General features: G+C 61.7%; 2 protein-coding genes across 2 annotated transcripts; both read left to right on the top strand.

Annotated features, from left to right (window-relative positions):
• Positions 1–131: 131 nt before the first annotated feature.
• On the top strand, positions 132–10,322 carry LOC141420287 (protein Niban 3-like). Its single transcript, XM_074064566.1, has 16 exons — positions 132–337; positions 1,472–1,589; positions 2,729–2,859; positions 3,827–3,952; positions 4,230–4,344; positions 4,511–4,678; positions 5,107–5,222; positions 5,288–5,392; positions 5,500–5,662; positions 6,549–6,736; positions 7,136–7,294; positions 7,844–7,960; positions 8,038–8,142; positions 8,652–8,763; positions 9,438–9,515; positions 9,877–10,322. The coding sequence occupies exons 1-16, from the start codon at positions 188–190 to the stop codon at positions 9,900–9,902; spliced, it is 1,977 nt and encodes a 658-aa protein (XP_073920667.1). The 5' UTR covers positions 132–187; the 3' UTR covers positions 9,903–10,322.
• A 1,390-nt stretch (positions 10,323–11,712) lies between these two features.
• On the top strand, positions 11,713–22,068 carry LOC141420286 (procollagen galactosyltransferase 1). The gene is made up of 12 exons (XM_074064565.1): positions 11,713–12,144; positions 12,859–12,969; positions 13,409–13,526; positions 15,995–16,129; positions 17,130–17,334; positions 18,477–18,596; positions 19,913–19,989; positions 20,071–20,177; positions 20,379–20,511; positions 20,968–21,095; positions 21,488–21,694; positions 21,777–22,068. The coding sequence occupies exons 1-12, from the start codon at positions 11,867–11,869 to the stop codon at positions 22,042–22,044; spliced, it is 1,887 nt and encodes a 628-aa protein (XP_073920666.1). The 5' UTR covers positions 11,713–11,866; the 3' UTR covers positions 22,045–22,068.
• The last annotated feature ends 2,862 nt before the right edge of the window (positions 22,069–24,930 follow it).

Genomic DNA, 24,930 nt, shown 5'->3' with positions numbered 1-24,930 from the left:
GGGGAGGACTGGGCACACGGGAGCTGCTCAACCCCGTGCAAGCTTGGGGGAATTTGGGGGGTGGGGGCATCCCCAGGAAGCATCCACAGGCGGGGGCAAAGGGGGAATTGAAACCTTCACGTGGAGGCAACTGCGGAAGGAGGAAGTGGAACCACACAGGGTGCAGCTTCCTTCACCGTCCAGCCCCATGGTCCCTGGGGTAGGAGAGAGAGGAAGTGGGAGCTTGGAGGGGACAGAGGATGGTGCAGCTGGGGACCTGGACTACTGCAGGTGTCTGCGGCCCTCTCCCCCAGTGCTGTGGACACAGGCTAGGGCAGGGGCTGAGAAGGGAAGGAAGGTGAGACGGACATCAGGATGCCATGTGAGGGCCCTGCCTGAGGGGAGTCACTCTTTCTCCTGAGAGGGATGTGATTGCTGTGCTATTGTCTCATGGTCCAAGGTGGCTGCTTGTGCTCCAGTCATGGTGCCAGATGTCCCGGCCAGTGGCCCAGAAGGATGAAATTCACCCTAGACACTTGTCGCACAGTCTGTGTAGCAGCGGGGGGGGGGGGCTTGGGGGGCCACACTGCTTCACCAGCCAGAGCCTCTGACCCCCCAAAAGTGGCCAGCAGCCTTCAGAGGTCTTCAGGGCCCCGCCCATCACCTTGGCTGAAGGGCAAAGCAGGACTCACTGCCCACCTCCTGAGAAAGCCTGTGAGAGCCTGGCGAGAACAGACTCCCTGCCTTCTTTTACTCAGTTGTTCACTCAGCAAACCCTGAAGGCTGACCCAGTCCAGAGGCACAGAGGGGATCGGTGTCCAGGCCACAGCGCAGGCACGGGAGGCTATGGGAAGGGCGGTCCCAGCTGCATATATGACCGTCCATGCAAAGGTCCTGGGGTGCTTTGACAGATGGCGCCCAGGAGGGTGGTACAGGAGGCCGAACGCACAAAGAAACCAGCATGAGGGTTGGGGGTGTGCTGGAGATGAAGGGGTGGCTCAGGGGTGATTGGTCAGAGGTTGGGGCACGTGGAAGGATTTGGGGGTGAAATTTCAGGTGCCCCAAGTCTCCACTCCTCCTCTCCAGAGCCCTCTTCCTCTGAGACCCCAGCGCTGACCAGGGTCACCTGGGGAGCGACTGTGCGGCTGTGTCACCGCCTGGGGTCGTCCACTAGGAAGGGATCCAGGTTCCCCCAGCACGGGTCGGTGCAGCGGGGTGGAGGGCGCAGGGAGGGGGGTCCCCCCAGAACTGCCAGTGGGTACTGTGCACGAGCACCCCAATCCGTCCTCGAACCCCCGGGTCTCAGGCTCAGCCACCGCGTTGCTCAACTGAGACGTTTTTCTCCTGCACCTCAACCTCCCCCGGGGCGCCCCGGGTTCCCCACGGAAACTGCCAGCCGGTGGGCTGTCCCTCGGGACAGGTGGTGGCAGGGGCGGGACGGGGCGACACCACACCCTGACCCAGCCCTCGTGCCCACCGCTCTCCCAAGCAGAGCCCAAGAGGTCTCAGGACAGGCGGACAGACGGACGGACGGACAGACGGTGTCCCTGCCAGGATGGGGGCGCGGCCCTCCAGCGCCCTGGACGAGCAGCAGCAGAGACAAGTGAGAGGTGAGGGAGGGGCAAAGCTGCAGAGTGCACCAGGCTGGAAAGGTCCTCATTTAGACGCTTCTGCACCGGGATTTCAGAGGGGACCTGGGGCCAGCGTCCCCAGCCCACCAGGCCCTCTGCTCAGGGCGGCCCTGGAGGTCTGTGCTGGGTCCTGTGGACAGGGGAGGTGGCCACTGAGCAGCTCAGGAAGGACAAATGCAGCTGGATGGAGAGGGATGGGGCAGGTGGCTGTCCCCAGGGGTTGGTGGCCATGCAGGACTACAGGAGGGTGTGTGGTGGAGGTGACAGGAGATGTGGGAAGGACATTCTGGATAGGGAAGTCCAATGTGGAGAGGCCTGTGACCTGTCCCCAGAATCAGGCACTGCTCTGGCTTGCTGCGTGCCCTTGTGTGGGTGGCTTCCCCTCTGGGCCCCATCTCTCATCTGAAGAACAGGCATCTGTGCCCAAGTCATCTCCTACCACAGAGTGGCTGCTAGATGCCAGCCATTAAGTCCTTATTCCAGGAGGGATGAGGAAAGCCCTTTCTGTTAATTTCTGTGTGTTTTTTTATTTCTATTTTTTAAAAAAATTTTATTATTCATTTATTCACGTGCGTACATTGTTTGGGTCATTTTGCCCCCCTCCCCCACCTTTCCCCGCCTCTATTTTTGTTATTGTTCTGAGATAAGGTCCCACTGTGCAGCCCATGCTGGCCTCAAGCTCCAGACCCTCCTGGCTCAGCCTCTATAGGAAGTACGGTTTACCTATGGTCAAGTGCACACCTGTCAGGGAACTTTCTCTCCCAACTCAGGGTACAGAGCTTGCATCTCCCCAGAAAACTCCCTCTTTTGGGGCAGGGCTTCTGAAAGCATTTGAAAATGTCCACAGAGGGCCGGAGGGGCTGTGGGTGTGGGGACACGGGTGGCCATCATGCAAGCCACCACCCTGTGCGCTTTGCAAACGCAGTCACCGCACAGAGGTTATAGGTTAAGCCGGCCGCTGGGCTCCCACACGGGTGGAGATACAAGGAGAACTGGCTTCAGGGCACTTTTCCTGGGGCAGCTTCCCAAGGGTAAAATAGGAGCTTGCGGGTGGTTCCCAGCAGGCGCCCAGGGCTGCAGCACCTCCTCACTGTCCCTGCCCTGCCCTATCACCGCAGGTGAGGTGGACACCCTGCTGGAGACCTTCCTGCCTTGCTACCGTGGCCAGCTGGCGGCCACGGTCCTCAGGCAGATCTCCCAGGAGTGCAGTCCCCAGGAGCCAGCCAGGTGCCAACTACTCCGCAGCAAGGTGGGTGCTGCTGGGGGCTCCCCACCCCGAGATTAGCGACCTGCAATTACTGTCCCTTGACAAACGCCCACTGCCAGGCATGTGAGGTCACGGCCTGATGGGGGATGTGCCCAAACCGGTGAGGGTGATTTCTGAGAAGAGGACAGGGGGACAGGCGGCAGGGACTGGGGCTGGACAGGGCAGGAGGTGGATTTGAGGAAGGGGGTCCCGCAGGGGTGCAGCCTATGCTAAAACCCTGGAGTTGGGAAAGGCGGGGGCTGCGTGGCACCCAGGGACCCGGCAGATCCCTGGACGCCAAACCTGGCAGTGTGGTGCCTTCTGCAAATCCATGCACTGCGGCTTCTCCCAGGAAGCCCTCCCGGATTGCCTGCGAGGACCAGGCCTAGTCTTGACTCCCCTTCCCCCATGGGCTGCGTGCGCTTAGTAGGAGCACAGAAAGTGGTTGCCGGCCTGGGGCATGGAGCCAGTGGTACAGAGTCTGCCCGACAAGTGCTAGGCCCTGAGTTCAAACCCCGGTACTGCCAAAAAAAGAAAGGGGAAAAAATCTAGTCCCAGCTACTCCAGAGGCAGAAGGATCGCTTGAACACAAGAGTTCAAGACCAGCCTGAGCAACATAGCAAGACCTCAGCCCCATTTTTTTTTTTTTTTTTTGGTGGGAGTGGGGTATGAACTCAAGGCTTTGCAGTTGCAAAGCAGGTGCTCTACCACTTGAGCCACACACCCAGTTCTTTTTGCTCTGGTTATTTTGGAAATCGGGTCGTGAGACCTATTTGTTCCAGCTGGCCTCAAACTGTGATCCTCCTGACTTCAGCCTCCCAAATAGCTGGGATTACAGGCGTGAGGCACCAGCTCCTGGCTCCACCACAGAGCTGAACGCCTGTGTTTGGTGGGTCCTGGTCGCAGCCTGAGGCGTCCAGGTGATGGAGACCCCTAACCTGCCCTCACCCCGCCCTGGCTTCCCCTGCAGAAGCTGCCTCGAGTCCGTGAGCACCGAGGGCCACTGTCGCAGCTGCGTGGCCGCCCGCCGCGGTGGCAGCCCGTGTTCTGCGTGCTGCGCGGGGACGGCCGCCTGGAGTGCTTCAGCCACAGGGAGGTGAGCCAGGGTCAGACGGGTGGCATCTCCTCCCATGCCCTGCTGGGTCGGGTGGGTAAACTGAGGCAGGGCAGAGCGTTCGGTGTAGCGAGGGGTCCCTCGAGGCCCGGGACTCAGTTTCCACACCTGGGAAGTGGGGTGCTAATGGAGCTGCCTGGGGCTCTGAGGACGTGAGAACTTTCTCAGAGAGGCCATGGGGCCCGCCCAGCCCAGGGAGGGATGGGTCCCCCGGCGTCCCCCATCCTGTCACCCCTGTCTCAAGCTCATTGTCTGACAGGAATATGAGAAGGGGGGCCGCCCCCTGGGCTCCACCGCCCTGACGGGGTTCACGCTGCTGACCTCCCTGAGGGACTTCCTGCGCCTCCTGGACGCGCTCTGCCCGGTGTCCTCAGGTCAGTCTGGGGTCCCCACACTGCGACTCTTCCCAGCGCTGTGCATGTGCGACAGTGAGTGCCTCATGCTTGCCTCCCCACCCGAGCATGGCCACCAACAGTGCCTGCCGGTGTCGCTGTGGGGCCTCTCGCAGAATGGGTGACAACGACCTGACCTGCTTTGCAGGGGACCCCGCCCAGGAGGAGCCCGACCCCCTCGGGGAGGTCCCCGTGAGCTTCCCCCTGTTCCTCCAGCACCCCTTCCGCCGGCCCCTCTGCTTCTCGGCGGCCAGCGCAGAGGTGCAGCGGGCCTGGAGGCTGGCCCTGCAGGGTGGCATCCGGCTTCGGGGCACAGGTGGGTCCCTGGGCGAAGGCGAACCCTCCATTTCCTTGTCCATAAAATGGGTTGTTGGAGAAGATCACAGTGGGGACAGCAGGCAGGTATGAGGACTGTGACAGCAACAGGACACAGTGTCCCGTGGGAGCTCAGTCTGGAGGAGTCACAGAGGGCTTCCTGGAGGAGGGGGTGTTGCAGCTGGGAAGGGTGAGGGGTCAGCCAGGAGAAGAAGAGGGATGGGATGGACACATACAGTTGTGCAGGCTGGTGACTGCACAACGGTGGCCACCAGGAGGGGCTGCAGGGTGGCCGTGTGCGGGGTCCCTTCTAAGTGCACCTCTGGACGGGTGCTGGCTTTGCTGATGCAAAGGTCCAGCGGCCGGGAGACTTGGGGTGCTCCCGGCCTCCTCCCCGATGGGCAGCGGGCACTGAGGAGCCCCCCTCAGTCCTGCAGCGCAGCCAGGCCCCGGCCGCCCGCGCCTTCCTGGACGCCGTCCGCCTCCACCGGCAGCATCGAGGCCACTTTGGGGACGACGACGCGACGCTGGGCTCGGACGCGGAGGTCAGTGCCCGCCAGGCCGGCCGGGACCCGGGTTGGGGACCGGCGCCCACCGCCCTCTCCCGCAGGTGCTGACCGCGCTGCTGATGCGGGAGCTGCTGCCGGACTTGCGCGCGCGGACGCTGCGGGGCCTGCGCGGTGCGGGCCGCGCCCGGGCCTGGGCCTGGACCGAGGTGGGCGCGGCGGGAGGACGGCGGGACGGCGGGGGCCCCCTGCGCCGCGACTGTCACCTGACCGCGCCCCTGTCCCCCCCGCGGCGCCCCATGGACCGGCCCGGCAGCTGCTGGACGCCGTGTACGCCGCCGTCCTGGCCGGGGCCTCCGCGGGGATCCGCGCCTTCCAGCCCGAGAAGGACGAGCTCATGGCGGCGCTGGAACGGACGATCCGCCCGGACGCCGACCACATCCTGCAGCTGCGCACGCGCGCGGCCCACAGGCTGCGGGGTGAGCCCGGGAGGGGCGGGACCTGATCAGGAAGGGGCGGGGCCAGAGGCAGGGTGGGGCCTCTCCGGGGAGGGCGGGGCCGGGACGGACGGGGCGGGATCAGGGAGATGGGGCGGAGCCTGGCTGGAAGGGTGGAGTCAGGAAATGGGGCGGGGCCTGGGCGGGGGCGGGGTCAGGACAGACGGGGCGGGGTATGGTGGGGAGGGCGGAGCCAGGATAGATGGGGCGGGGCCTGACTGCGGTGTGGAGTCGGGACAGCCGAGAGGGAACATGGCTGGGGGGGGCGGGGCCAGGGCAGAAGGGGCGGGGCCTAGGTGGAAGGATGGAGTCCGAATGGGGCGGGGCCTGGCTGGACAGGGATGGACCAAGAGAGACACGTAGGGGCCTAGCTGGGGGGATGTCATGACAGTTGGGGAGAGGCATGGCGGGGGAGGGGCGGGCACTGGACAGGTGGGGCGGGGCCAAGGGCCAGAGCGGAGAAAAGTTGTTGGTAGGGGCGGGATCCAGGGCCTAGGATACAAGAAGGCAGTGGGCGGAGCCGTAAAGAGAAGGGGCGTGGTCTACATGTTTGGTGGGCGGGGCCTGGAGGTTGAGGCTTAGAGAGCGAGCAGGGTGAGGCTGGGTGAGGCTGGGTGGGGTAGGGTGGAGACAGGAGCCCGGTGGACTAGGGTGGCTTCTAAGCGCTCAGGGTTCTCACGCGGGTTCGAATCCGCTCTGCCTCCCTGGCGTGCACCTTTGAGCTGTCCCCAGTTTCCATACCTGCGAAGCGTGGTAGGAGAGGGTGGCGTCTGTCCACATCTCCCTGCTGAGCCCAGGGTCCCCGCCACCCTCGGTCTGCAGCTGCCTTGCAGAGTTGACCCCAGGCTGGGTTTTTTTGTCCTTTCAGCGGACATCCAGGGCCCGCTGGAGTCCTGCCTGCGCGGGAAGGTGGACACGCAGCTGCCCCGGGTCACGCAGGCGCTGCTGAGTTCCGTGGACGCCACGCTGGACGCGGTGCGGAGCCTGCTGGCCCGGGGCGTGGACCGCCTGTGCGGCCGTCTGCGCGGGAGCTCGGGCGCACGGCTGCGCGGGGAGGTGAGCAGGGCCGCGCTCGGTGTGACCATCACTGATGTTTGTCCCTGGCTGCTTTTCACTTATTGAGGACCGCCATGGAGTCTTCACTGCCACCAAAGCCTGGGGTTCATCCCCGGCACTGCAAAAAAAAAAAAAAAAAAAAATGCCAGCAGAGTCCCAGCAGCCAGGACAGGACAAGCCCATGCCTCCCACGGTGACAGAGAGGGGACACTTGTCCTCTCAGTTGTGCCAGCAACATTTTCTGTGTTTCTCACTTACTGACTGCATGTCATGGTCACTCTCTCTGAGTTTGTGACAGCTGAGGCAGCATGGCTTCCTTTAGCATTTGTTTTGTCATCGTGTAGGGACCTTGTCCTTGTCTTAGCTGATGTGTTTTCCCACCTGACTGCTTGGGGACAGGTTTACGAGTTCGGGGAAATGCCGTGGGACCCAGAGCTGATGCATGTGTGCTACCGGGAAGCCGAGCGCAGCCGGGGACGCCTGGGGCAGCTGGGGGCACCCTTTGGCTTCTTGGGGACGCAGAGCCTGGTGTTTGGGGTGCAGGATCTCGCACAGCAGGTGAGGGTGAGCGGAGGCGGGAGGAGGCCAGGCGAGAGGGTAGCCTCCACTGAGCGTGTGCCGGCAGACCAGGGAGGGGACAAAGACCCAGCTGGACCTCCCTGCTGGACCCGTGAGCAGCATGGCCATGGAGTCCTCAAGGAGAGTCCAGGCTTGGCTGGGGACCTCCAAGCTGGGACTGTGTGGGGAAGGAAGAGGGAGCCACAAGCCTTGAAGGGCTTGCATTTCACAGGACAGCTGAACAGAGAGAGGAGAGACGGGCAGGTGGGCAGAGCCTTGCTGTGGTGCTGGGGCTGGTCTGAGGACTGGATGCCCTGTGTGCACGGCTGCCAGGGACAGCTGTGGCGGGGCAGAGAACGGGCCTGACAGAGGAGGGAAACAAAGTGTTCTGCAGGCCATGTTGTACGGTGGCTGAACTCTGTCCCCGACTGGGCACCAAGCCCCAGGGGAGGACAGCTGTTCTCTGCTGGGAGAAGGTGGAGGAGGCTGGGGGGGCCGAGAGGTCAGGACATGCAGGTTCTGGGGCTCACAGCAGCGCCTGCTCCACAGCTCATGGCCGACGCGGTGACCACCTTCCTGCAGCTGGCCGACGAGTGCCTGACCTCGGCCCTGGACTGTGACCAGGCCACCCTGCAGCTGGAGAGAGTCAGGGGGCGTGTGCTGAAGGTGAGGCCTGCCTCGGGGAGGGCACGATGGGCCGAATGCTGTGCTGGCCGCTGGACAGGTCCCCGTGTGTCCTGCAGAAGTTCACCTCGGACAGTGAGTCGGCGCGGTGGAGGAGCACGCGGAGCTGGCTGCTGGGGATCTTCCTGCCCTTCGTGCTGAGCCAGCTCGGCCCGAGACGCAAGGTGGAGAGCGCTTGCCTAGCACTGGGGGGAGCCGGGGCGGCTGAGGCTCTGACACAGATCTAAGGGGTCAGCACAGGGAAGCGGGTCCATTGTGTTCTCTGCAAGCAATGGATGATTTTTGTCCTTCCCCTGTGATGCCACAGCAGAGTGCCTGAGGTCCGGTCATTTACAAAGAATGGAAGATTGTTCCTTAAGTTGGGGAGGTGGACAGTCCACCTTATCCCTCGGTGGGGAGCTCAGCTGTCCTTGTGACGGTGACACTAAGCCATTCTTCGTGACCTGAGCAATCTACCTCTCCACTCATGTCCAGCACACGGACTGGGGCCATGATGAGCGCGTGTCACTGTTAACCTGGTTAATTAATTCCCACAAGACCCTCGTGAGTGCGGGTCAGGGAGGCCATTTTACAGATCAGGAAACTGAGGCCTGAGGCGTCCAGCAGCTCAGGGTGGACCTCGAGGATCTGTGGAGGTCCTGCCCTCCAGCCCAACCCTAACGTGTGCTTCTAGGCGCTGCCTGACGTCGAGGGGGACGTCCTGGCCGTGGGCAACCAGGCCTTGACCACCGAGGGCATCTACCAGGATGTCGTTCGGGAGGCCTTGCTGCAGAGGATTGACCGAGGTGAGCTGCCTGCCTGGGGAGCCTGGCCTCCCTGGCTGTGGGTACCAAGCACCACCAGGACCCCATTTCCTGTGAGCACTTGCATTTTGACCTCAGGTCAGGGCCAGGACAGAGGGATTCTGGGTGGACAGTGATGGGGGCTCCCTGAAGGCGGGGGCATTGGAGTGAGGCTTTGAGGGTACTGTAGGAGTTCTTAGGGTGAGAAAAGGAGGCAAAATCTGTAAACCAGGGATGGAGTTTTACATGTATTCATTTAACAACCACTCCCCAGGGTTCTCCGGGCTGGCATGGAGTCGCCAGCAGTTCTCAGATTTGGGGGAGCCCTTCAGGGCTGGGAAGTAGTTCTGGGAACATCCCTGTCCCTCCAGCATGGTCAGTTCACTGCTGAGTCAATGCCTGTGACCATGACGAGTAACTGCAGCTGGGGCACAGGGCATGGCAAGGAGGTTGGAGGGTGCAGGGTCTCAAGTGACAGTCATGGGGGTTGACCAAGGTGACCTTGCTGAGTTCTCCTGGGGGAGGGGTCTCTCCATGGATTTGTGATGTGGGGATGGTGGCTGGGGGAGATGCAGGGTCCCTGGCCGTGTCCACCCCTGGCACAGCAGGGGAGAGGCTCCTGTGAGGGACATCTGTCTGGACTCACCAGATGCAAAAGGGTTTCTGCCTTATTTCAGAATTGAGAAAGGCACTCGGTGCTGACCACGAGTCTCGGGCTGACTGCTCAGAGGCCCCGTGGGACCAGGATGGAGCAGGTGAGGACCTGACTCTGTGCGGCACTGGCCATGACACAGAAGGGACAGGAGTCAGTCCCCGTGGACACTGATGGATAAGTCAGGGTACCCAGCAGCTGCATTTGTCATTTCAACATTGAAAGGACATGGTGGCCATGTCTGACATCCCAATAGGTGGGAAGACAAGGCAGGAGTGAGACCCTGTCCCCCAAAACCATAACCAAACCAATAAAAACAGGATGGTCCCCGGGCCCCACACCTGTGTCCAGCAAGTGTTCTCCTTGGCTGCTGTTGGAGGACCTGCCCTCCTGTCCTGCCCCCCCTCCTGCCTGGGTACCTTGTGGCTCAGTCCCATGTCTTTCTGATGTTTGCTGTTTTACAGCTGGGGAAACTGAGGCTCAGTGTTGACCTGACCCGGCCTCAGCCTCCTCCTGGAACATTTGGAGACCAGTCCTCGCCCTGACCGTTGTCACTTCCGTGGGACAATGACCCACCTGGGATCCACCCAAGCTGCACCTGCCCAGCAGGGTTTGTGCATTTTCTGCAAGCCCTTAGCAAACACCGGGGATGTCACCTCGATGCACGCAACTCATTGCTCTAGCTTTACATTTTTATCAGCTTTATTTTGAACTGCTTGGATGACATTGAACTTAAACTAACTGGCTGTTGGTGACTTTGGGGGGACAGGGGGTACCGGGGTTTGAACTCAGGGCCTCACGTTTGCTGGACAGGGCTCTACCACTTGAGCTACGCCACCAGCCCCTCCTTTTGTTATTGAGAACTAGTAATCTTGCATATTTAGGGTAGTAAATATTATTCTCAGCTTGCTGTGAGCTTTTGGGGTTTGCTTACTGGCTCAACTCTTATTTTGCGGGTTGTTGCTGAGACCGGCCCTGAACCGCACCCCGCCCCCATCCTGACGAGGTGCCAGATTCCCTGCTGGGAGAGCAGCTGTCCCTGTCCCTGTCCCCGCCAGGACAGGAAGCCATCTCTTCCGGGAGGCTGCGGCTCCTCCGTCACGGCCGGCCCAGCTGCTTCCGAGCGAGGGCGTCCGGGGATCCCCGAGTGTCCCTGGCCAATTCGGGGAGCCTGGACCCTGCACGGAGGTGACCCCAAGCATCCGGCCTGTCCCAAGAGTGAGCTGACACTCCCGCTGCGCCTTTGAGTTTGCGCAGCACTGAGGGGCGTGGCTAAGAGCTGCACGGGGGCGTGGCCAAGTCGTGAGCGCAGGGGAAGGGGGCGTGGCTGAGCCGTGAGCCTCTGGACAGGAGGCGTGGCTCAGCGGTACAGCGCCCGTCTCACAAGCGCCACGCCCCAAGTTCAAACCCCAGCGCCGCCAAAGGAACGAAAACAAAGGAACAAAGCCTTCCCGCCTCCTGGGCTGCCTAGGGTGGGCTGCAGATGTCAATCCTGGCAACAAGGGTGAATTAGTCACCCCGCCCCTTCCAGAAAGTTCTCTGCCTCTGACCTAAATCTTCCAGATAAGGAAAGAACATCTTGTCACCTTATTTCTCTTAACATGCAAGCTCTTTCCCCACCGAATCCAGAGTGCAAACTTGTCTTTACCTTTTTATTATGGTGACTTTTTAATTGTTTTTGGTGGGACGGAGGTTTGAACTCAAGGCTCCTCACCTGCAAAGCAGGCGCTCTACCACTTGAGCCACACCTCCAGTGCATTTTGCTCTGGTTAATTTGGAGGTGAAGTCTTCAGAACTGTTTGCTCAGGCTGGCCTCGAATCGCAGCCCTCCAGATCTCAGCCTCCCAAGTAGCTGGGATTACAAGGGTGCCAGGCCGCGCCCGACAAAAACACAATCTTAAAACTGATGCAAACACATGGATCAGAAAGCACGTGACACTGGTCCTCTACCATCACGTCCCCCAAGGAGGTCTCCATGACGTCATTTTACAGAAGGGCAAGCTGCTTTGTGCACGGCAGGGTCTTGATGCTTAGCCACCCCGGCGGCGACATCTGTGCTGCAGACAAGGAAAGTGAGGCTCGGGTTTTTTGTTCCTAACCAGCCCCGTCCTTCTAAATCTAACACGCACAGACATTGGACATGCTGGAAGGCAGCAGGCCAAGTCCGCGTTCAGAGCTCTCTATGCCTTTAAGGCGGGACGGGGGCGGGGCGTCTGAGGCGGGCCTGCGAGCTGACGTCACGAGGGGCGGGCCTGTGTTGTCGGAGGGTAAGTGGCGCCCTGGCTCTTCAAGGCGTCGGGAGGTGAGGCCTGGGAGGCGCGTTCACTTCACGCCAAGCGCGCTCCTCCCCTTTAAATCGGGCGTCAGGGCGGGACCCGGATGACCGCTGACCCCCTTTAAGGCGCGGCCCGCGTCCGCCGGCAGAAAAGCGGCTTAAAGGCGACGCGTGGCGCGATGGCGGCGGCCGGGCGCGGAAGCCGGCGGCGGGGGGCGTCCGCGCTCCCGAGGTCGCTGCTGTTCCCGCTGCTGTTGCTGCTGTTGGCGCCGCCGCCTCCGTCCGGCCCGCGCGGCGCCGCCGCCTACTTCCCCGAGGAGCGCTGGAGCCCGGAGTCGCCGCTGCAGGCGCCGCGCGTGCTCGTGGCGCTGTTGGCCCGGAACGCGGCTCCGGCGCTGCCCGCCACGCTCGGCGCCCTGGAGCGGCTGCGCCACCCGCGGGAGCGCACGGCGCTGTGGTGAGGCCGCGGGGCCCCGTGGGTCCCCCGTGTGTCCCCCCATCTGGGTCCACAGGGTCCTCACCAGGTCTCCCTGGTGCCCCCTGCTGCCCCCAGCACTGTCACCTGCACTGTCCCCGCCGGAATGGCCGGGTCCCGGGGGCCACAAGGGAGGGCAGAGCCCCGAGGCCTCAGCGTCCTCCGGTGGAAAGGGGGTGTTTGGGGTCGTCTTTGAAGGTTAACCACCCTTGTGGGGGCTCGAGCCGGTGACCACTGCTCGGTACAGCGTTGTCGTCGTCGTCGTCGCTGGTGCCAGGCTTGTGGACTTACCTTTATCTGGAGAATGAGTTCGGGACCGATCGTCCCCACTCTGCACGGTCCCAAGCACGCAGGTGGTGCTGAGCGAGCGTTTGTCGAATGAATGAGTGATCGCAGCCCGCGGTGATCGCTGGTGGAAAGGGATGAAGGCAGGTGGGGTGGGGTTTCTGCAAAGTTGCTAAGTTGCGTGCCGTCGATGCTGAGTGAGATATAAAATCCTAGGAATGAAACCCACTAACATCCCAAGCCACACTCACTGGGTGCCCAGCAAACTGCAGCCTGTTCCCAGTGGGGAAACTGAGGCACGCCTTGTCCAGTCTGCGGAGCTGGCAGGAGGAGGATATGGAGCCCGGTCGCCGAGCTGGGGCTCCGTCCTTCTGGTCCCCTCAACCGTTCTGACGGGCACTGTGCCCGCAGGGTGGCCACCGACCACAACGTGGACAACACATCCGCGGTGCTGCGGGAGTGGCTGGTGGCCGTGAAGGACCTGTACCATTCCGTAGAGTGGCGGCCTGCGGAGGAGCCCAGGTGAGCGGCAGGTGACCTCTGTGTCTGTGACATGTCCTCCATGGCCTGTGTGGTCCTGGTCAGGGCCGGACCTCAGCCGGGGACGCGACGTGCTGACTGCAGATCGGCCACGGGCCTCCGGCCTGACCTTTGCCCACGGTCACCTCCTGCTTCGTCCCCTCCGCTCAGCTCCCCCGAAGACGGACGCCCTGCTGCCTGCGCCCTCTGAGCGTCCGAGTTCCTCTGCCTCCAGTTCTCGTCCTGTCCGCTGTCCCTCCACGTCGGGGGTCTCGATGGTCACTCGGAGCTTTTCTCCCGCCTCTCAGTGTCCGGCTTTCTGCGCTCCGGCATTTGCCTGAGCCGCGCCAGCCGGGGACCCGCGGCCTGTCCTCCATGTCCCTCTGTCCCAGCCTCCGCTCCAGGCCCCTTGTCGTGTCACCTCACCGCTGTGTCCTTGCAGGTCCTACCCGGACGAGGAGGGCCCCAAACACTGGTCCGACTCTCGCTATGAACACGTCATGAAGTTGCGCCAGGCGGCCCTGAAGTCCGCCCGCGACATGTGGGCAGACTACATCCTGGTCAGTGTCCGGGAGGCCAAGGGCAGGGCAGGGGGGAAACCGAGGCTCAGAAGGAGGGGACACAGCTGTGTCAGGGAGGAGCTGGGGTTCTCCCTCCTGGACCACCTGGGTTTTGTGCCTGTGATGGCAGCACTGGGGGCATGAGGACAGGAGGACACTGAGTTCCTGTGGAACTCAGTGACAGGGACAGGAGCCACCACTGGCTCCTGGTGGACAATCGCCTGTCCTGTAACCTGGGACTCGGAGCCAAATTGGAGCATGCAGTCCTTGGTGTCACATTGTAAAGGTCACCGTGCTTTATTTTGCTTCTTTTTACACAAGCTGTGAAACTTATTTGCTGGAGAAAATGTAAAGAAAAAAATAAGCTTAAAAAAGCAAACCTAACGTCACCTCCAGGGAACCCGTTTGGGGCTGTTCGATTTCATTGAGGTGCAATTTGCACATCGTGACATTAATCACTTTATAGTGCACAGTGCAGTGGCCTTGGCGCCGTGGCGAGGCTGTGTGACCTCCCCCTCTGTTTGGGTCCAGAATCGTCCATCCCCGAGCCCCCACTCGTCTTCCTGTCCCGTGGGTTTGCAGTTCTGGACGTTTCCTATCAACGGGTCACGCGCTGTGTGCCCTCTGTGTCTGGCTCTGTCACTCAGTGTCACGTTTTCAAGGTGTGTCCACGTTGTAGCAGAGACGGGCGGTTTGCTTTTCATGGCCGAGTAATATTCCGTTGCACTGAGGGACACTTGGGTTCGTGTCCCCCTCCAGCTTGGGTTTATATGCTCAGGAACTGGGCAACGTGCGGCGTCTGTGTTTTATTTTTGGGGGAACCGCCAGGCTTCTCCAGCTATCCTGCATATATGCAAAGCTCACAGATTCTGACATCCCGGGGCACGTGGTGTGAAGCTTGTCCCAGGCTCGGCTGCTCTGCCCAGCCAGGCTTGCCACGTGGGAACTCTGTCCTGTCCCCAGTGACAACGGGATTCAGGTTTTGTTGTTTGTGGCTGTCGGTCCACACTCTAAAAGTACTGCAGAGAGCATAGCTGTGGACCAGGTGCATGAAAAAAAAACCTAAAACGCCTTCCTAGTCCAGGCTGTGCAGACTTACCCGAATCGCGAGGGAGTGGTTGTTTTGGATCTGGGGACATTTCGCAGACACGATGATACGTCCTGGGGATGGGAATTTGTGTTCACACAACCCAAGTGTGGGTTTATACAGTTTTGCTGGGGTGAAATCGGGGCTGCCTGGCGCCCACACCGAGCGACTCCAGCCCTTGGGTTGGGGACTGGGTCCTCGCCGCACAGCTCAGGCCGGCCTGGAACTCACCTTCTGAGCACTGGGGTCAGAGCCGAGGCCCTAGCACCAGCTTTTGCAATACGTTCAATAATTTTGTGTGTGAAACAAGCCATAGTCTCTCCTGTCACCCGCCCCGTGGAAAGCGTTGGTGACTGGTTTATGGTGCTCCTAGTCCATTTGCGTTGCTGTAAGGAAATGCCTGAGCTGGGAACTTTATACAGAAAGGTTTATTGCGCTCAGAGTTCAAGATCTGGTGCCCTGTGCGTGGCCACTGGTGTCACCACAGTGGCGGGGCACTTGCTGAGGAAGTCACAGGGTGACACAGGAAGCCGGAGAGTCAGGAAGGGGCCAGTTTTGTTCTTGTGACAACCCATCCTGCAGGAAGTAACCAAGGTGCTGGAGAACCGCATTAATCCCTTCCATGGCTCCGCCCCAGTGACCTCATCACCTCCCCGGGCCCCGCCTCTTAAAGGTCCTGCCACGCCCAACATCACCCCTGGGCTGGCAGCTGAACCACGTGAACTCTGGGGACACTCAGCACCCCAGAACCATAGTACTGGGGACTGGGCTCGCCCTGCCCGACGACCTCGCCAGTGACTCAGGAATGCCCGAGTACACACGGCCGTGCACACCTGGGTAGCAACACGTTATATTTTTTCTTTTGGCCGTACCAGGGTTCGAACTCCAGCCCTTGTGCTGGACGGGCAGGCATTCTGCCCGTGAGCTATGCCAGCAGTGCTTTTGCTGTGTTATTTTTCGGGTGGGTCTTGCATTTGCACTGAGGGCTGGCCTCAGACCTTGATCCTCCTACCTCTGCCTCCCGAGTGCCCGGGTCACAGGTGAGCGCCATCACACCTGGCCATATGGCTCATTCTTTGGCAGGTGCTCTGTGGCTGGAGCCACCCCTCCAGTCCCTTTTGCTCTGGTTATTTTGGAAATGGGATCTCCAGGACCATTTGTCCAGGCTGGCCTCTAACTGTGATCCTCCCCATCTCAGCCTCCCAAGCAGCTGAGATTACAGATGTGAGCACTGGTGCCTGGCCACGTGGCTCATTCCTGAGGGCACAGTGGGGCCGCCAATGTCCTCATCACCCCACGGCCCTGGTCTTGGCCCCAGTTCTTCTGAGATGTGACTGACCACGCTTGCCGGCCACGCTGATGGCCTGTGTCTGTCTTGCAGTTTGTGGACGCTGACAACCTAATCACCAACCCCGACATGCTGAGTCTGCTCATCGCAGAGAACAAGACGGTGGTGGCGCCCATGCTGGACTCCCGGGCTGCCTACTCCAACTTCTGGTGTGGAATGACGTCCCAGGTAGGCTAGGACCTGGAAAGTGGGGGCCCGGCCAGAGTCACCTTGACAAGGCTGCCGAGGAGGGTCCAGGGCCATCTTCTCCAAACCGGAGGACCTGACCTGTCTGTGTGCAGGCAGGGGCAGGGGGGTGTTGGGGCCGAGCTCAGGCCTGGCTGGATCCAGAAGTGACCTCATCCTCAGGCTGCTCGGAGCCCACGCTGATTGGCTCCTCTCCAGCCTCCTCCCCTCTCCTGAGCCAGTTAGGAAGCCAGGGAAGTGCAAGGCTCTGATTGGCCAGGCTGGGTTGCATGTCCCACCCCCAGGGTTGAGTCTGGGGTTCCAGGCAAAGCTTGAAGAGGGGGAACCAGTGCTGCCCTGTGTCCTGCTGGATTTTCTTTGGGGTGCTGCTGGGGGAACCCCAGGCCTTGCATGTGCTAGGCCAGTGCTCACCACTGAGCACCCCAGCCATCTTTCTATTTCAGAGAACTGAGATTCATACAACGTAAATTCACTTTTTTTTTTTTTTGCTGCACTGGGGTTTGAACTCAGGGCCTACATCTTGAGCCATTTTTTTGTGATGGGTGTTTTGCGATAGGGTCTCGAGAACTGTTTGCCCGGGTTGGCCTCGAACTGTGATCCTCCTGACCTCTGCCTCCTGAGTAGCTGGAATGACAGGCGCGAGCCACCGGTGCCCACTCAAATTTACCGTTTTCAAGTGAAGCACGTAGTGCTCTTATTTCTTCAAATAGCTGTGGAAATCTAAACGTGATTTGCCGACATGTACCCGGGGCACAGGAGAGAGGAGGCAGCCCCACGCTCAGATACATAAGCTTTCCTGAGGTCCCTCGGGCCTGTCACATTTCTGTGTGCCGGGGGCCCACGTTGGAGAGGCCTCTTCCCGTGCTGCATGGGGGTCTGCGGGTGGCCCTTTGGTGTCCGCCATGGCTCCTGGAGGCCCTGGGGTGCAGCCAGGCCGCCTCGGCTGCCCTAGACTTGTCCTCCCGGGTTCCCCTCCTCACAGGGTTACTACCGCCGCACGCCCGCCTACATCCCCATCCGCAAGCGGGAGCGCCGGGGCTGCTTCCCCGTGCCCATGGTGCACTCCACCTTCCTCATCGACCTGCGCAAGGCCGCCTCCCGGAGCCTGGCCTTCTACCCGCCGCACCCCGACTACACCTGGTCCTTTGACGACATCATCGTCTTCGCCTTCTCCTGTAAGCAGGCAGGTGAGGAGGAGCGGGGTCTGACGTCCCCAGGGGGCCACGCTGGGCAGGAACCAAATCAGTGGGATGCGGGGCCCGCTTCAGGAACGGCTGCATCCAGGCGCTCAGGGTGCCATTTGCCTCGGACCTGGTCGCGGACTGATCTCCATCCTGACGCTTTTCCGTCTTCTCCCAGTTTCTGTGGTTGAGCCCATCTTACTTTTTTATTGTTTTTATTTTTGGGGGTGATCCTCTTAATCTCAGCCTCCCAGGTAGCTGGGGTCACAGGCGTGGCCACCAGCACCCGACTGAGCCCGTGAGAATTGTAAGCATCGCCCCCCTTCTGGAGAGGATTCCTGAAACGCACTGGTACCCAGCTCTGCGTGGTACACTCGTCCAGACCTGTCAGCGTGACAGGACGATTTCAGCAGTGTACTTCCTACTCTGAAAATTACCTCCACAGGCAGAGAGGCCGCACGTGTTCCCCCAGCACAGCACAGGGGAGGCCCTGATTCGATCCCCCGCACCAAAAAAAAAAATTCTAAATTATTTCTGGAGTTTTCCACGAAACAGTTTCACAGTACAGTTCACTGTGGGCCACTGAAAACCCGAAGTGAAACCTGATGGGGTGGGGGTGGGGGGGAGCAGCTGGAATTAGGAATAAAACAATTTAAAGAAAAAGGGGGGGCCGTGCACTGTCTTGTGACACCCCGAAGCAGAAGTCACACTGGGCCACTTCTGTCTGTGGCCTCAAAGAAAGAACAATTTTTTTTGTTGACTTGGCAGCATTGGGGTTTGAACTCAGGGCTTGCTAGGCAGGTCTCTACCACCTGAACCACTCCACCAGCCAAGGAGCAATTCTTACATTTTTAAAATTGGTTGCAGTGAAAACTCAGAAGAACAGTATTTCGCAGCTGTGAACAGAGTTTGAGATTTATGTCTGAGTCCCCCAAACCCAGGCGTGGGGGTTCTGTGGTTGTACTTGGAGCCTGGGCCTCACTGTGCACCTAGGCTGCCTGGAACCTGTGATCCTGAGCCCTGGGGTCCCAGGTGTGACCACCAGCCAGGCCACCCCGGATCCGCTGTGGCCTGTGGCCGGGCTCCAGCGCCACCCGTCCAAGGTGGCCATCAGCGCCCGGCCTGACCACCCCTGTTCGCTGGTGCAGAGGTGCAGATGTACGTGTGCAACAAGGAGGCGTACGGCTTCCTCCCCGTGCCGCTGCGCGCCCACAGCTCGCTCCAGGACGAGGCCGAGAGCTTCCTGCACGTGCAGCTGGAGGTCATGGGTGAGTCCTTCGCGCACCGGACGCTTGTTGCGTTAGCCTCAGGAAATTCAGCTGGAAAGGCTCAGTTAAACACAGTTTTTCTTGGGGATCAGCCCCAGGACCTCCGTGGCCACTGAAGTCTGCGGGTGTCAGTCCCTTCCTTGATGTGGCCATGGTGTCTGGACGCACAGCCACTGTAGTCACCTCTGGACTCAGGACCCAGTGCAAGTGGCCGCTCCTCATTGCAGTTTTAACAAGGAGAGAACAGTCAGACCGGGCAGAGAAAGTGCAGGCCCGGAGCTGCCCGTCCGTCCTCTGTCATCTGCTGGACTCGTTATCTTTCCCCACAATGGCACCAGTGACATGCAAGGTGACCCACCCACGGTGGGGGCGCTGCCAGGCCTGAGTGTCCCGTTTTTCTTTTGTTTCGGGTTTTTTGTGGTGCTGGGGTTTGAACTCAGGGCCTTCACATTGAGCCCCTCCATCAGCCCTTTTTTGTGATGGGTTTTTTCAGGATAGGGTCTTGAGAACTATTTGCCCGGGCTGGTTTCAAACTGCGATCTTCCTCATCTCTGCCACCTGAGTAGCAGGGATTACAGCCGTGAGCCACCAGTGCCTGGTGGTGTTTTTATTGGGGGTCTGTCCAGGTCCCACCCTGCATGGCAGACACTTTGCTCGAGCCACGCCTCTGGTCTGTATTTTTATTTTTCTAATCACTGTGTCAGTCTTGGAACCAAAGAGGCTGCATTCAGAGGGTACCTCATGTCTCCATCTCCGCACCCCACCCTGTAAGGAGCCTGTTTCCCCACAAGGTCACACTGAGGTCCTGAGCATAGCTTTTTTTGGGGGGACAGTCCATCTGCGGCACCCTGGCTGATCTTCTGGTATCTCAGTGAAACCCGAGTTTATTAGCACGCTTTGTGGTTGAGGAAAGGCAAGGCCCCCCAACCAGCTGACCATCAATTCTTTGTTCATGCTGTGAGCAGTTACTGACCACCCACTGTGTACCAAGCCCTGTGTTGGGCACTGGGCCTCGCTAACAGACCCCATGTCCTCTGAAGGGGGCTCACGGAGGGGGAGACTTGGGGTCAGACCGAGAAGAGCAAGGCTGGGTTGGTGGAGTCCAGCAGAGATGCCCGACCCAGTCCAGGGTGGTGTGGGGACCCCCGTGTCCCCAAGGTGTCATAGCTGAGGGTGTAAGGGGGGGAGGAGGGTGTTCCAGGAGAAGCCAGAATACTACAGGGCCCGAGGTAGGTGTCTGTGGGGGACCAGCACTGTGGGGGACAGCGGGAATATGGGGAGGTGACCTCAAGCATCCCTGGCTTCTCTGCCCGCAGTGAAACACCCGCCCGTGGAGCTCTCCCGCTTCATCTCTGCGCCCACCAAGACCCCCGACAAGATGGGCTTCGACGAGGTGGGCTGGCTTCCCTGGGGGAGGTGGGGGCCGAGGACCCCCGTCCCAGGGCCCCAGCGAGGTGGCGTCCGTGTCCCGCAGGTCTTCATGATCAACCTGCAGAGGCGAAAGGACCGGCGGGAGCGCATGCTGCGCGCCCTGTGGGAACAGGAGATCAAGTGCCGCCTGGTGGACGCGGTGGACGGCAAGTGAGCGGGGCGGGGGGCGGGACGGGTGGGGGAGGGGCACAGGAGGGGATGGGGCGCAGACACCGCAGGGTGTGTGCGGACATGGAGGGGGCAGTTGTGCCTCAGTGTGCCCCGGCCAGCTGCACCCAGGCAGGCCTAGTACTGTGGGCTGGCGGCAGAAGGACGGTGGATGGGGTGCTCTTCTGACCCCTCTCCCCCCAGAGCCATGAACACCAGCCAGGTGGACGCCCTGGGTATCCAGATGCTGCCGGGCTACCGGGACCCGTACCACGGGCGGCCGCTCACCAAGGGCGAGCTCGGGTGCTTCCTCAGCCACTACAACATCTGGAAGGAGGTGGGCCCCTTGCTCTCGGCCAGCGGCGTGGGGACAGGTGGCCGCCCTGGTGGCTGCGGCGACTGAACCCTCTGGTTTGTCCCGAGCACCTGTCAGTGGACTGGGGAGCTCCGAGAGCAAGACAGGCACTGCCCGGCCTGGGCCTCAGTGTCCCCAGCTGACAGGGACACCCTCGGGCAGGCGTGGAGGATGGCAGGTTCACCAAGACGACCTGCAAATGGGAGCGGGAGGGAGACACAAAGTGGTGACTGTCGTGTGTCACGGGGCGCCCAGAGCTCCTGCGTGTCCTCAGCGCGTGGCGTGGGATGGTCATGGGGGCATTTGAGCCGCGGCCTGAGGCCGGGCAGGCCTGGCGGGGCGGGCAGCGGAGTCCAGGGCGCCGTGGAGGGCGGGGAGGCGTGCAGGGCTCAGCCAGCTTGGGGCCGGGTCCCCGTCACCTGCCGGCCATTCCCTCAGGTTGTGGCCCGTGGGCTGCAGAAATCCCTGGTGTTCGAGGACGACCTGCGCTTCGAGATCTTCTTCAAGAGGCGCCTGATGAACCTCATGCGGGACGTGGAGCGGGAGGGCCTGGACTGGGACCTCATGTGAGTGGGGCGCCGAGAGCCCCGGGCCCGGGCCTGGGGGCGTGGCCAGCGGGGTGGGCGTGGTCAGGGTTGGGGGCGTGGCCCTGCTCTGGGGTCAGGCCATCTTTCGCCCCCTCCCTCCTTCCCTCTTCCTGGCCTTGCCCCCGCCTCGGTTCTGTGGACCCGGCTGCTGACCGGTCGGGGCTGCACCCCTTCCTCCTGGCCGCGCCCCGCAGCCCCGCGAGCGCAGAGCAGCCTCAGCATCCCGGTGCCCCTGCTCCCCGCACCCCTAACTCCCCCTTGGCGCCCCAAACACGCAGCACCTGCTGCCCCCCGGGCCCGAAGGCCCAGCCGGAGCCGCGGCCCGCGCCGTGCCCACTGGGACGGGCAGGTGACCCCGATTGTACCCGCAGCTACGTGGGCCGCAAGCGCATGCAGGTGGAGCAGCCCGAGCAGGCCGTGCCCCGCGTGCGGAACCTGGTGCAGGCCGACTACTCGTACTGGACGCTGGCCTACGTGATCTCCCTGCAGGGCGCCCGCAAGCTGCTGGCCGCGGGGCCGCTGGCCAAGATGCTGCCGGTGGACGAGTTCCTGCCGGTCATGTTCGACAAGCACCCGGTGTAAGGGCGGCGCGCGGGCCGGGGCCGGGGAGCTGCGGGCCGGCCGGGTCCCCGTCCCGCGCTGACGCCGCCCGCCCCGCAGGTCCGAGTACAAAGCGCGCTTCTCCCCGCGCGACCTGCGCGCCTTCTCCGTGGAGCCGCTGCTCGTGTTCCCCACGCACTACACGGGGGACGACGGCTACGTGAGCGACACGGAGACCTCGGTCGTGTGGAACGACGAGCGCGTGAAGACCGACTGGGACCGCGCCAAGTCCCACAAGATGCGGCGGCAGCAGGCGCTCAGCCGCGAGGCCGAGAACGCGGACGTGCTGCAGTCGCCGCTGGACAGCGCGGCCCGCGACGAGCTCTAGCCCCGCGCCCCGCGCCCCGCACCCCGCGCCCCGCTCAGCGCTCGCGCGCATTAATGCGGCGCCTACTGTTTAAGGGGTGGGCGGGGGTGGGAGCAGGGCCTCTGAGCGCTTAGTAGGTGCCTGCTGTGTGACAGGCACAGCGACTCCCGGTATGGCTCGATGACAGGTCCAGGTCCGAGCAGATCGAGTCGGGTTTTCGGGGCGCCCAGGCATCGTTAAGGGGTGACCAGTATTTATTGGGGTGCCTGACGTGGGGGGAGCTGAGCGGCACCGGAGCGGCCATGGGCCCCTCGCCCTTCACGTTGGGCACCTGCTGTGTGCCGGGTCGCACGCCGGGTGCCAGGACGCAGCAAGCGTTTGTTGAGCACCCACTGTGAGGGGGACCTGCTCGACCCCCAGTTGGGTTGAATGGCTGAACCCCTGCCTGCGTGCAGACCCCCCACACACACTGCCTGGAGGAAGGACACCGTCCCCCGCCTGGGGTCGCCGCCGGGTCCCAGTGGCCGCATGTCAGGTCCCCTGGGCCGGGGCGCAGGGCAGTGGGGCTGGGTCTCCCTTGCCTGCTCTGGCTGCATGTGCTTGGCGTCCCTGTCCTTACGTCTCAGGTGTGGGGTCTCCTGTATTGTCAGGTCCCTGTCGGGGGGAGGTCGTGTGTCTGGGGCTCTGTTGCTTTGGGGCGCTGTCCTTGCCCCGGGCAGGACGTTCCCAGCAGTGACCCCGGGGTCCTCGTGCCTTAAAGCCAAACCAGCGAGGACGACACCACCCACCCGCTCGCGGGGTCAGGTCTTGAATGACTTGCTTATTTTTTTATTAAATTCTGGTTTTTCACTGACATCTGAGGTCTGGCTTGCTGTCTGGAAGCCTTCCGCCTCCCTCAGCCCCAGCGGCTGCTCAAGGCCGGGCATGGAGGCTTACGCCTATAATCCCAGCCATGTGGGGCGGAGGCTCTGGGTGCAGACGACAGACCTGCGCAAACATGGAGGCCCTGCCTGGAAAATAAGTAAACCACAAAAGGCGGGGGCCTGGCTCAGTGGACAGAGCGACTGCCTGACTTCAGACCCAGGCGCCTGCAAAAACCAAACCAGAGCAAGACCAAAGCTCGAGGGTGCTTTTCACAAAGGTCACGGATGGTGCGGGGGGATGAGAACCCTCCCAGCAAAACCAGCCCCATCCCAGGCGGGCTCCTACGCTGCTGGTTAAACCCTCCCGGCCTCACCCACTTGCATGAGAAATACAGCAGGTCCCCAGTGTCCCCGAAACCGGCTCTAGGACCCCCCCCCCAAATCCCAAACTCCGCAAATGCTTGGTCACCTCTGGATTTAGAACCCTGCTACAAAATGACTGCTGGTGCGAAGCTGTCACAATGTGTCACTTAAGGAAATCGAAGACGTCTGTGAGGTCAACAAGCATGGACGCGGGTGTTTGTACCCCATTTTCCCCTCGTGGGTGGCTGGGCCCAGGATGGCCGCGCACAGGGGCAGGGGACTGTGAACCCATTAAACACGACCGTGGCTCCTGGCGAGCACGGGGGAAGCCCGGGTTCAGCCTCAGTTCCAGGAAAATAAGAATAAAAACCTCTCAGGCTTTCTGCAAGAGTGGCTTGAGACTGCGACGCTGCTCCAGGTCAGGTCACCAAGGCCACTCCATTGTGAGGACTGGGCACCGTCCCCCTTCTCTCTCACCAATTTTTTTTTTTTGAGATGGGGTCTCTCTCACCATGTAGCCCAGGCCCCTTCGCACGCCCGGGCTCATGGCGCCTCCGCACACCTGGTGAAGGACACCGCTGCGCTAGGGAGGCAGAAGAATGACGAGTTCCAGGCCGGCCTGGGCTGCAGTCAGACTTGTGTCTCAAAAAGCGAATCAAGAAACAAGCAAGCAGTCAAGTAACCTGCACGGTGGCCGCCGCTGGCCCATCACGCATCCTTTTTCCCTGCTGCATACTATTCCTTCAACCCAGGCACAAGCGACAGCTCCCCAGGGCGTCAGTCGGGAGCGGAACTGCCGAGTTTGGGGAAAACCCCGAGGTTTGAGCCTCTTTTTGTCCCACCTTTAGCTCAGCTTAGGGAAGTGGGGTTTTCGCCTTTTAGCGACTTCTGGTGCAAGGCCCCCCCCCACGGTCCCCGCGCTCGTGACGGGGACGCAAGGACACCAGGCACCCAGGCTGTGAGCGGTTCCTGTTTTTTTTTTAATGTCTGCTGTTAATAAAATGTTGTACAGAGACCAAAATGTCCGAGGTGCAAAACATCTCAACGCCATGCACGCGCGGCCTGGGTCACAGGCGTCGGACGACATTGGAAAAGGGAGACAACAGGGACAACAAAGCCAACGTCGCTCGCATTCGCAGTCACATGCTGAGGAAGGCGGGGCGGGTGCAGGGTCGGGGGTCTCACTCGACAGCGTCCGTTTTTCTTTTTCTTACAAAATAAAGGCGAAGAGGAAACGGAGGGGGCAGCGGGGACGGCTTTGGTCCTGAACGATTCTTAGGAGCCGCGAGGGGCGGGGGCGATCGGAGGCCCCGCCCATCCGACGAGGCCACGCCCACCGGCTGGGGGCGGGGCCTGCGGGCGGAAGTTTTTTGCATCTCTGATGGGAACGGGTTGGGGAGCTCGGGCCCAGATGCGGGGTGCGGACGGCGCCCCAGCCCCTGTCGCCCGCGGTGCCCGCGGCCCACGTCCCGGAGCGGCCCGTGGGGTGGCGCCTCCCACGGGCCCCGGCGTTGGCACGAGGCACGCGCACGTGGCGTGAGGTTGGACCGCGGGAGGGGCGGGTGGAGAGGACCCGAGGGCCGGGGGCCGTGAGATGTTTCGACGGACGAGCAGGAGCTCTCGGGTGAGGACGCGAGGGCACTGCACAACCTCAGCCTGCAAGTCGCAGCAATTCACTCAA

This window comes from Castor canadensis, unplaced genomic scaffold (assembly GCF_047511655.1).
Source record: "Castor canadensis unplaced genomic scaffold, mCasCan1.hap1v2 HAP1_SCAFFOLD_88, whole genome shotgun sequence".
NCBI classification, from domain to species: Eukaryota; Metazoa; Chordata; class Mammalia; order Rodentia; family Castoridae; genus Castor; species Castor canadensis.
This window is presented reverse-complemented; position numbering and strand designations above follow the sequence as displayed.

Bases quoted from the DNA above. Each gene is read 5' to 3' on its own strand.
- LOC141420287 (XM_074064566.1), top strand. From the start codon at position 188: ATGGTCCCTGGGGTAGGAGAGAGAGGAAGTGGGAGCTTGGAGGGGACA. The intron at 4,345-4,510 runs GTCAGTCTGGGG...CCTGCTTTGCAG, and splicing joins GCTCTGCCCGGTGTCCTCAG to GGGACCCCGCCCAGGAGGAG. The intron at 9,516-9,876 runs GTGAGGACCTGA...GCTGTTTTACAG, and splicing joins GTGGGACCAGGATGGAGCAG to CTGGGGAAACTGAGGCTCAG.
- LOC141420286 (XM_074064565.1), top strand. From the start codon at position 11,867: ATGGCGGCGGCCGGGCGCGGAAGCCGGCGGCGGGGGGCGTCCGCGCTC. The intron at 13,527-15,994 runs GTCAGTGTCCGG...TCTGTCTTGCAG, and splicing joins TGTGGGCAGACTACATCCTG to TTTGTGGACGCTGACAACCT. The intron at 16,130-17,129 runs GTAGGCTAGGAC...CCCTCCTCACAG, and splicing joins GGTGTGGAATGACGTCCCAG to GGTTACTACCGCCGCACGCC.